Here is a 12,246-nt window from a genome sequence, read left to right on the forward strand (position 1 = left end):
CATTTCTTCTTTCCATTGAAAAGAGTAAGGTTCCTTTACATGGAATGAGGAGAAAGAAAAGGGAATAAAACAAGTAAACTTGAACTTTATTATTATTGTCACCTTGAAATAAACCATCTTGTATGTTCCTAATTACTACATATACACACCTAGATGGGATCTAAACAAAAATCTAGGGTATATACTTGTGATAGATGAACTCATTTTTCATTCTTATTTTTATTACACTGGGAAATTGAGCATCTTAATGTAGGCCTAATAAAAATTACTTAAATGGTCTTGCTCTCCTTTTAAACAATTACTTTTTAAACTTTTGGACTCTTAGGTCTACTGAATGAAGTCTGAGATAGCTTTCAAAATAGAAAACTTACGCAAGAGGATATTCAGATTTTTAATAAAGAATATATGGTGCCCATTTGTTGACAGTTATCCCCATAGTTCTCAAACTTAATTTAAATTAGAAAAACACATTTTCTAACCCCTTTATATATGACAAATAATGAAGCACTAAAGGGATAGTGTAGAAAACTGCCCAACATTTTTTAACGTATAAGCATTGTTTTCAGAAACATAAGACATTCTCTTAGAAACCTACGTTGGCTGGTTCTGTGTAGTAGCATAAAGCTTTAGATACTTTCTTGAAATAAAGGAGGAAGTTGAGAAGCCTGAGTAATTTATAACACACATTATACTGTGATGACTTTTTGTGAATAGCTAAGGCCAACAGCGAATGTCTCTGGGTAGTGGGATTAAAGAATGGTTTTAATTTTATGATACTTCATAAGTGAATGAATCAGTCAATAAATGAGAAGTCTTCTGTGCATCTGCGTGGAAGCACAGGGATAAATTCTGTCTTAGCAGGCCTGATCTTTGGAGTGAGTGTTACAGAACTCGATCTATTGTGTCCTTTACGAAAAGTAAAGGGGTTCATTCTGAAATTTTTGTTAGGGGTTCAGACTTTAAATTCATGTTATTGTAAAACAAGGTACATCGATCATGAGTAATGCTCCTTTTTCTTTTTTTTTTTTTTTTAGTAATACTCTTTTATAAAAATCCTGACTCATTGGAAATTTCAGAAGATGTGCTAATTCTATAGCTTCTCATAGACAACAGTCTGCTTGAGGTGATTAAGGACGTGATGTAAGAACTGTCTTATTCTTTTTTTTTTTTTTTTTTTGTCTTGTGGGATCTTAGTTCCCTGACCAGGGATTGAACCCAGGCCCTCAGCAGTGAGAGCTTGGAGTCCTAACCACTGCACCACCAGGGAATTCCCTTATCCATAGTCACATTGGGACACATGGAAAAGTGTTCCCTTGCAACTGTAACCTTTGCAAAACGATTTTTCTTCCATGCTTTTTCCTATTGTCATGAGGTAAGAAAAACTGATAAATCTGAATCCTCATCACTCAGTGTGGTCCCAGAGCAGCAGCCCCAGCAGGAGGTCATCTGAAATGCAGACTCTCAGGCCCTCCCCAGACGTACAGAATCAGAATCTGCACTTCGGTCAGTTTGTCAAGTGACTCCCGTGCATGTTCAAGTCTGAGAGGCCCCTTTCTTAATTAGGGCCATGCCCAGCCAAAAGTGGTTAATGGGGCCATGAATAAGTGTGGTCAGGAGCTTCCAAGTACAGAATATTCTGGGATCTTGTGACTGGATGGAGTACGGCCTCTACACGAGGGGGCAGCCTTCCTGTGCCACCACCGATTCTGTGGTTTCATGGATTTCCTCACTCGGTAAGCATTCGATATACAAGCCATAACCCATAACCACTCATTGTTCCTAAAACCATTACTCAGCACTTTTGCCTCAAAAAAGTAAGAAAATGGGAAATTTCTCCCATTTGTATAGCTTGAGGCATAGGAATGAGCACTAGTGTAGTAGTGCTACGTCATCTTTTAAATTATTCATTTTAGTGCCTTTCTCCAAGGTCAACATACAAACTACTTTTTCTTTCTTCTTTTTTTTTTTTTTAGTCTGGATAATTTTCTTCAGTCTGGGTGTTCACTAAATGCTTCTTACTCATGTTGACAGTTCTCTTTTCAGGGTCAGTTTACCCATGAGGAGTAGAATTTTGGATTCCGACTACATATAACCATTTTGTAGTACCTGGTAAAACGACAATACATCATACAAATTCAATTTTGCTCTGAGGAATCTTATACATTCATAATACAATCCTATTCCAGGTTGGAGAACAGAGAAAATGGAATCTGCTTCTGTGTAACCACGCAATATCGGTCTCACAGGACTTCGTGGCTGTACAGATAGCAACACACATTTCCTAAGAATATTTTTCAAGTACCATTTGAGATATACCAAAAAATTAATCGTTTTAAGAGCTACTTGCTTTCATTTCATTCTTAAGGAATGCCTTCTTTGACATTATATCATATGTAAGCTGCTTCGAAAAATCTTTTTACATATGTCCTCAGTAACATATATAAAGTGAAGGAAAAGAAAACAAGTTCAAGACTACCTCTGAACTTGTATACGTTATGGGTCATATTAAGCATTTTAAATTTGTACTGTATATTTCTAGAATTCAAATTTAGAATGGGAAAGGCAGTGCTCTATCTTATTTCTCAAACCGCTGCATTTCTCTGTTCTGAAATGCACTGAACAGTGCGGCTGGGCCTCAGCTCTTTTCTCTGTGACCAAGGTTGCCTTCATTTTGAGGTCTGTGATTTAAATGCTGAGCACATGCTCACTCAGAAATAGTGTCGACTGGCTTTAATATGGCAGTTTGGGATTGAGTAGGTGCTAAACTCAAAGAGGACAAAGGTAGTGGCAACTTGGTGGAGCTGTGAGTTGGACCGCCTAGTGTTAATGAAATTATTAGAACTTTCACAAATACCTGCTCAATTTTGTTCTATGGTTAAAGATGCAACCAGAATGAAAGCAGATAATGAAGCCACTTACACTTTCCAGTAATTTCATATTAAACTTTATCCTCACGAGACGGGGCCAACCTTGCTATTCCCAAATTTAGAAGATCAGAGAACATGGATGAAGATATGAAATAGCTTTCATAGAGCTAATTCCAGATAATCTGGATGGAACTCTTTTATAGCACAGCTTTCTACTCAACTGGTCCTTTTTTGGAAAAAGGGAGCTAGGCACCTGTGTTTCAGGCCTTATTAATCTCCCTATCCAAACATCACTACCACTGTACACAAGTATCTAAAAGGGTGTGTGGATCGCCTTCATTCAACTTTATCAGCTTACCTCAGTTTATATATTTCCAGGCGAAGATTAGGAAATGAAAAGTTATGTATTTCCTTAAAAGGAAAGCCTAGGAGAAATGACTAATGAAACTGGATGATGAGGTTGTCTGCTTTTAGGGAAAAAAGGACAAAGTCCAATTTTATTAAATTGCCTTAGGTGTTTCTTGTATTATGTTTGCAATGTCCTTAATTCAGAAACTGGTCCACTACAATTATTAGAAAAATAGGCATTTGCACTTTAATTCAGTGGACTTGTTCCCGAAGAATCTTGTATTCTACAAAATCGCATACTAAAAATAAGGCTTATGGGAAAAATAGAGTTGGGGCAGACCCCTCGAGATCCATGCAACTTTGTAACTAAAGCACTAGCAAAAATAAAGCTTGGTACCTTGGGAGAGGGCAGCCCAGGGAGCAGGTCGGCAGTAGCTGGAGGAGAGATTTGCTCAGGGGAGATTGAAGCACACAAAACCAAAATGGTGATGGACGTGACGCTTTGAACTCAGGAGGGAGTGAAACCTGCAGAGAGCCATGCAAAGCTGGAGGAATGTCTCCTGGGGGAGGGAAACTCATTGCGGGCACTTATTTCTCATTTTAACAGTCAACTGAGAAGGCGCCTTCTGCCTGTACAGCAGCCGGGCTGAGGCCTCGTTCCCCCTGGTAAACAGACTGGACCAAGAAGCCAACTCATGGTGAGTTTTACCCATCACCTTCTGGACCGTTATCTGGCAACTTGTAATGTACAATGTTCTGGCATAATTTTGTTGTCCCAAAGTGGCAATACTTATCTCAGATAATATTGTTCATGTTTTAGGTAATGTGTGCAATCTCCTGATTTAAGATAAAAATAAGCTCCTTAGAGGAAAGGACTAAATTCTCACGTATATTCTCCCTCCATAGCACATAATACAATATCTTGAACACAGGAGACAAGCCAAAGATACCTGCAGACTGATTCAATCTCATGTCTTAATCTTGTATAACTGTACTTTGATATGATAGAAAAATAAAAACTGAAAAATTAGGGTACAATAAAAAGCCAATGCCATTGCTTCCTAATATAAAGAAGGAACCACATTCTGTTCAGAATTTTACGTCTAAAACCAATTTTTTTTTAACTTAAAAACTTGATTCATAAGCCATAATTGATGAAAATGTTAGACACTTAATAAGAAATGTCTGCGACTGGGAAAATAGACATTTTAAGTAACACTTTGATTACAACATAATTCAAAAGTCTTAAAGCCTATATAGTATTTTTCTTTTAGAAGCCATCTAAAAAATAAATCTTTTTCCCACTTAAAAAACTGTAGACTACTAGTGTTTTAATTTTGTATTCTATGAAGGCAGAAATTTTAAATATCACTAAATGTTTTAAATGGGAAGTAAAATTTGAAATGATTTTCTGTCCCTTAAAATAGCACAAAAATGTCAGTTTAAATTCTCTTTGAAGACTATTAGGATGACACGTTCACAAATTTTGATGTTACACCTTTTGATTCACTTGTCAATGTTGACAAAAACGAGTCATTTAAGCAACAGATTTTTTTTAGCTCAACTAAAATGAATTAGTAAAAAAATGATGCTAAGGTAGTTTTTTTTCTTTAAAAAGTATATCTTCCTCTAGAAACCATCTCTTTGCAAATTTGTGTGGCTGTTTTATGCAAGATTAAATCTGCCTTTATCTCGAGAGCTGTAACATCTGATGATCCACTGTCACAATAAAAGTAGAAGATATTCAGAAGGTCTAATAATATCAGATTTCCACCACTGTCCCAGGTGGGGGAGAAACATGGGTATTGAAAAGAAATGCTTTTAAGAGGCTCTTAACAAATGAGGCTCTTTTTGAAGAATATATTTTTAATTATTCATATTCTCCATTTTATGCCTTTTTAACAAATGCCATTTGTAAGTGGCAGATCAATCAAGTTTTCATAGCAATCTGTACAATTACTCTAGGAACTGATATTTCAACATTTAAAATTGATAATTTAAGAAGGACTATAATTAGTATAAAGCAGAAAAGTCCCTTGAATGCTGTGGTCATATGTCACATCTTCAGAAAATAGGATATAAACATAAGAAGCTTTATAGTACAGACTTTGAAAATAGCATGGGCGTTTAGAGAAAATTTTTTCATAAATTATGGTATAATATTTTGTGTATATTTTGAGATAGGCGATGGCTCTACGTAGCCTTGTATGGAATACCTGAGTATGTTTAAGTGTGTTTGTGTGCGTATATACAGAAGCACACAAATCTTGGTAAAATATGAATAAAATTCCAGTTACACTTAGGCCATTACCATATATTATGTACGCACGCTCATCCGCTCATTAGAAGTTTTGACTTTGATCTTATCTCATTCTTTTGCAATATATCTTTAAAATTTCAGATGGTATCTGACAGCATAGGAAGGATCTGTTCACTAAAAATGTTGTGCACTACCACGTAAACTATAGCATATTAAGAATAAAATATAAGCTGGCACCTGAGTGTATACTCTTTTTAGTTATTGGAAATGTGGAAAAATTATAGCAAAAATGTGGACCATGCTTCCTTGTCTTTTAGACTTCACATCCACCATGCTGAATGAATTTTTATAGGGCATATACTTGTTCATGACCTCTAGTGTTAAGAAATTCTGTCATGTTTGAAAACTAGTCCCTCGTCGAGCCTGTGTCCCTGTTAATAGCTGAAAGGTCAATGGAGCTGCTAAACAGTTTGTATTACTGTCAGGGTGGCCATGAAAACACCGCCTGCAGCAAGAGGACTTGGCAGCTGGGTCAACAGGCACTGTGGGGATTTATCAACCTAGGGAGGCCACTTGCATAAAACTTTGACTGATGAATTGGGACTAGACTGGCTTATTGGGCTAAACCTTCTCCATTATGCATGGCTTTCTTTAGGATGGCAGAGCTGCCTGCCGGCTCCCTGAGACATATGCGAAGGATAAACAGAACCAATTTCCTCTCATGAAGTGATTTTTGAGAAGAAAAAAAAAAAGCACACTTCAGCATCCAGTAGACTAAGGAGTAGGATGAAGATATTAAATAAACAAATAAATAAACAAAGAGCAGTAAGTGGGGTCATCACAGGAGGGGCAGGGAGGAGACAGGAGGGCAGTTTTTGATGCTGGTCACACAAGAGTCTGGGGACAGGACGTTTCTGCAAAATGACCTCTGAAGCTGGGAATGTACACTGTTAATTTATAGACCTCTTAAGGGACTGGGTTGTGTGACTTAGGGGGTTAACAGATAAGCAACGTGTTAAAATAGAGTAAGACTGGGTACACAGGAATTCAATCGACATGTTTAAGAATGATTTTATTTTACGAACTCCTGGAGAAATAACCCTGGAAACATTTCCAGGTCAGAAAAGGTCATTTAGTTTAAGTCCATCTGAAACAAAAATTAAAGAATCTTTTTCAATAGTGTGAAAATATTTGTGTTCTATAAAATAAAACTAAAGCTTGGAAAGTTCAAAACTCTGTTAGAATTCTTTCATCTCCATCCCTCAGGAGCGTTTGTGTGATTCTGAAAAGATTTAACAAAGACCAAGCCTCTAAGACATGACTTGGATATTCGAAAACTAGGTACTCAGGGCTCTTTAAAACTCCGTGGACACCTTGACCTCAATTTTGAAACTAACACTATCTCAAAAGTTGAGAGATCACCCGCAAATAATTCTTGAATGCATGGAATGAACACCGATGGTACTAAAGAATTGCATATGCTTTAAAAACAATATTTAATTATCTTCACAGTGCTCTACAGAAATGTAGCAGAGGCAGAATGATGACCTGTACTTTACTGACAGGCGAAGGAGCACAGTATGGTGCCACAATGCAGCGTCCACACTAAGGAAGATTCAGAGACAAGACCGTTTGACTGCCTATCCTGCCAGGATAGACTTCCTCATGTTGACAGGCTTCAGATGGCTCTACTAAGTGAGACTGAAATGAGTGTCCAGCTCTTGTCCTCAATGCCTTGACATCTGCTGGCTGAAGCAGCATCCCAGACCAGGGCATGCAGAACCCAGTACTTGAGGCTTTGGGGGACCCAGCAAAGTGGCCCAGCAAGCTGAATGATTGACTGTACTGATTCGCCTCTAACTCCACTCTGCCATGAAATGAGACTCTTCCACTTCTGAAGGTATCCCTGTTCTAACAGGGAGGCAAAATTCCTCCCTTTTCTGCTTTTCCTTTAAAAACTCCTGAGTTCTAGTGAAGCCATAGAGAAAGCTGGTTGTATTCTCATAGAATTTTTGTTTTTTTGATTGCAAACAATGGAATTTGTTTTTTTATAACAGGTTATCTTGCCATCCTTTTCTGAGAAGGATGCCCACCGTAAGTGATTTTAAACTTATGTAAATGATTATGTAACACATAGCCTGAGACCAGATTGCCCTTACAGACTGAGCTGGTAATGCCGGGACCTCGTCTACCTTTGTCAAAATGACCAAAGAATATTACATATCGTTTCAAAACTCCCTCATTTTTCTTATATGTGAGTGTGTGTGTGTAGGAAAAAAGAGAAAAAACATAAATCTTATGGTGTATAGGAATGTAACTTCCATGATACATAATACAGAATATAAAAATTTTATGATTTGTAGTTATTCTTTTAGAGTCATGAGTCAACTGCATGTTTGAAATTCATTCTGAAAACATTATTCTGACAAGTCTGGGGCTCTTCCACAAGAATACAGTTAAACTAAGATTTTAATTCGAGTTAGGTTTTTTGATGTAACAAGAAATGTCTGTGTATAATTTTTTTCCGTTGATGAGGCTCTTTCTTCAATTTCTCCCTCAAACATTTTAGGAAAACAGTTGTGCTCTGAAGCAGACATCCTGAACACAGCTAGGTTAGTAATTAGCTCGTGTTTCCAAAATAATCCCGTTCACATATACTAAAAAGTGTCTGCTTATATAGAACTTCCACTCATCTGGGGAGAACTACTATAATAACAAACGTTGGCTTCCAAATCGAAACAGCATGAGGCTCCCAACAAATGTTTATGAAAACATTTGTTTTCTTATAGTCAGTTTAATTTTGAAATGTATGCCTGGGCCTGTGTACAAGGACTGTGTCTCTGGGACTCTGTTAATCCCCCCACCTTCTGAAAACCAAACACACATCTTAACCCTGGCCGCACGCATGACACGACTCACCAGAAACAGACACCATAATGAGAAGTCAGGCCTTTCAGGTATGTCACTCTGAGACCACCCTACGAGAGGAGGCCCCATGATCACAAAGCCAAGGTCCCTCATGGCAGCCCTGGTAATTAGACACTAATAATGGACTGAAGGTGTAAAATTCACCTCAACTCACCACCAACAGACTAAACAATCCAGAGGAAGAGAGAAACATTTCTGTGAGAAGCAGTGAGAATTAATAACACTACCAGAAAGCTTGCAAAAGCACATCAACTTTGACAAATATAATGGAATAACAATGGCTATTTTGAAACTAATGGCAATAGATCTGAGTGAAATCGTAGACCTCATTCTGAATCGTTAGAATGCTATTTTATGAATTAACACTGGTTTGATTTTTGTTCTTAATATTGCCACCTTCAACAAGCACCGGAGTGTCTATTTTATTTTTCATTCATTACTTTGCTTCTCACAGAAGGACACTGGTTTCACACTCAAGGAAGAAAAGAACCCTTACAGTGTGTAGATGGGTACTTCTCTTACTGTGAAAGAAAATGTGTACTGTTAAATAGGGAAGGAAAGCTGTCATTATCACTGTGTGATAGATGGGTGTATGTGATGCCTTCTATCACAGAGAGATCGTTTTTGGTCTCTTTTTGTTCTGCAGCACCAATGTCAACCTATATTTTTCTCAGGAAAGATAGTGTTTTAGGGTATGGAAAAAGGACAAGAATCTCCATTTGTTAGTCAGTGAATTTTTCAGAAAAACATACACAATTTATAACCTACAAATATTTTAAAAGTGGAATTAAATGAATGCTCTTAGTAAACTTTGCAGATTTTTGGAATTTTTTCTCCTAAAAGGGACTTGAAATTTAAATTTCCAAATGGGCTCATGAAGCTAAGTTAGCATAGAAAGAATTGGAAATTCACAGCACGGCAAAGCTAGGGTCTGACCACTACTGGCGTTCCACAGTAGTCGTATTTGTGAAGATACCGAAGTCCTATAATAATTGTTTCTAAAATTATGGCTAATATCTATTTGACAGTATATAACTTTAGCAGCTTCTGAGAGTTCTGATTTTATCCATGAAATTAACAACTGACGAATGATGACTCAAGATAATTTGAAAGTTGTGTGTGTGTTGAAGTTGGGTGGGTGGGTAGAGAAGAGCTGGAGACGGATAATTATATTCTCTAAAGGATTAAAACGTTCACATCTTCCTTTTGCTGAAATAAATAACAAAATATTTCTTCAGTTTTCATTTGTTTAGTCACAGAAGCTGTGAGCATCCAGTTATAAAATGAGGCTCCAATGTTGAGCTACCGAAATAACTTATCCCGATTACCTAACAAAAGTCATACTAAGGTCTGCCAGAATTCTCCTGGTTTTCTCGAAAGGAAAGGAGGGTTTATTGCTTCCAACAAGAGAGCGGAAGCCGCTGCCTCATACATCGGGGTCCTCCTCGGACATTTAAGTGAGGATCCTGATTCCACAGATATAATGCTGCTTTCAGAGGACAGCAAAGATGCCATGAACGTGATCGAAATAAAGTTTAAAGTTCAGGGTGTTCAAGTCTAGGCCTCAGAGACTGGAACTGAGGGTCTCTCAGGAGAGCACTTAGCAGATGGGCAGGGCGGAAATGTTCATCTTTGTTGAGGGCTAATTGTGATTCCATCACTAATTTGAATGCACTGGAATAACTGAGAGAATATTACTTGACTTAACGGAATATTAAAAAAAACCTCACCTTTTGGGATCTACAATTTTGTAGAGTTTTCCATTGTGAGTCTGGGTCATACTTTTACTACTTGATAGAATGTAAACTTCACCTATGAAGAGAGAAATACAATGTTAATTCACAGTATTACAAAGCCTTACCTTCTTTTGCCTAGCAGATTATTATATATATATATAATACGTATGTATATATGTATGCGTATGTAGGTATGTGTACGTATATACATATATTATATATTCATACATCCTCAGAAGATCACTTGCCTGAGTGCATCTAAATTCCGGTCACTTCTCCCCACATCTCACTATTACTCCAGTGCGAGCAGATATTCATCTCTCACCTGGAAGATGGCAACAGCCTCCTAACTGATCTCCCTGTTCCTACTCTTATTCTTCTATGTTTATTCTCAACATACCAGTTGCAGGGATTCCTTAAAAGGCAAGTTAGATCATATAAATTGGATCACACTCCTCTGTTTCAATACCCTCCAATGGCATCTAATCTCTCTCTCAGCAAAGGTAAGTCCTGACAGTGGCCTACAGTGTCCCCCCCTTACTGCTCTGACCCCATCTGCAATGTTTCTAGCCTCACCTCCTGACTTTGGACATGCAAGGCAGGTTCCTGTCCCAGCCTCCTGTCTCAGGCCCCTGGTGTCCCAGGCTCCTCCCACCTCAGCATCTGTCCCAGGTCCTATCTCAGGCTCCTGTCAGTAGACCACCACTAGATGCATTGTTCCCCTTTCATGTCTGTGCTTAGATATCATCTTTCTTGACTGTTCTATTTAAAAGTACATTTGTCCCAACTCCTAGCCATCTCTATCCCTCTTTACAACTAGATTTTCCTCCTAAGCACTTATTACCAACTAGTGTACAATATATTTTTTAAGAATTATTTTTATTGTCCTCCTTTAGGATGTAAATTTCATGAAAACAGTTTAGATTGTTATCTCTTTATCTGCTCCTGTATCCCCAACTCCTAGAACAGAGCTTTGCACAGAATAGGTGCTCAATAAATAGTTGTAGAATGAGTGTAGAATGGCAAGTTTTTTTTTTTTTTTTTTTTGAATGGCAAGTTTTATCTTTATTTATTCCACCCAAGATTCAAAGGTTTGGTTACCAAGTTGTTACTGTTAATTGATAATTTGAGGCCAGATGGCATTGGGTACTCCTTTTTAATTTTTAGCTTTTTAAACAAAATACATTTAAATAAATAGCTGGGGGGAGAGAGAGAGAGACCCTTCTGCTCAATCCCAGCTCCATGTCTCTGATTCCTGACACCAGGCTGTGTTCCTGAAAATGAACTACAACAGATGGAGTACCCTCTTAGGAGAGAACCGCTCTCGTTTATTACCACTCCTTCCATATAATTCAATATATAGAACTGATCACATGAATAGGGAATTAGAAGCTATATTTATGATTATATGTTTACAAGGCTTTAAAATTTATATTTGGTTCTCATTCATGAAATAGGTCTTGATTTAGTCTATATATCTCTTTTCTACTTTATTATTGTGTATTAAGCACACCCTACTACTTTCTCACTTCTGGAAAGGATGTTATGGGATTTACATTAAAAACACAGACACAACAGAAAAAATTAAAATGACGTTAAAAGGCAAAGGAATGTAAGTAAAAAAAATCATATTTATTTCAAGTACTTTATGTAGTTTACTGCATTTACTCCTTACAACAAACCCATCCTAATTTTATAGTTAAAAACACACACACACATAGAAAAAAAGACTCTCAACACTTTTTGTTTCAAAAAATGAAAGCTCTCAGGGCTTCCCTGGTGGCGCAGTGGTTGAGAGTCCGCCTGCCGATGCAGGGGACACGGGTTCGTGCCCTGGTCTGGGAGGATCCCACATGCCGCGGAGCGGCTGGGCCCGTGAGCCATGGCCGCTGAGCCTGCGCGTCCGGAGCCTGTGCTCTGCAACGGGAGAGGCCACAGCAGTGAGAGGCCCGCGTACCGCAAAAAAAAAAAAAAAAAAAAAAATTGAGATTCAGATTACAACAAATTTTAATTTATTCCAAGAGACATGGATAAGTGCAAAGGTTCAGATAAAGAATATAAACAGATGACTTAGCTGCATCAAAAATATCAGTAGACATTTAAAATT

At 37.7% G+C, this 12,246-nt stretch overlaps 1 protein-coding gene across 1 annotated transcript in view; it reads right to left on the reverse strand.

The window, feature by feature from the left end:
* HHIP (hedgehog interacting protein) overlaps positions 1-12,246 on the reverse strand; it is an 87,724-nt gene that overhangs the window by 8,444 nt on the left and 67,034 nt on the right. The window contains exon 11 of the mRNA XM_004319987.4: positions 10,134-10,215. Coding sequence (XP_004320035.1) covers positions 10,134-10,215 — 82 coding nt within the window. The remainder of the gene's footprint in view (positions 1-10,133; positions 10,216-12,246) is intronic.

The sequence above is a fragment of the Tursiops truncatus genome, chromosome 5, assembly GCF_011762595.2.
Source record: "Tursiops truncatus isolate mTurTru1 chromosome 5, mTurTru1.mat.Y, whole genome shotgun sequence".
In the NCBI taxonomy this organism is placed as follows: Eukaryota; Metazoa; Chordata; class Mammalia; order Artiodactyla; family Delphinidae; genus Tursiops; species Tursiops truncatus.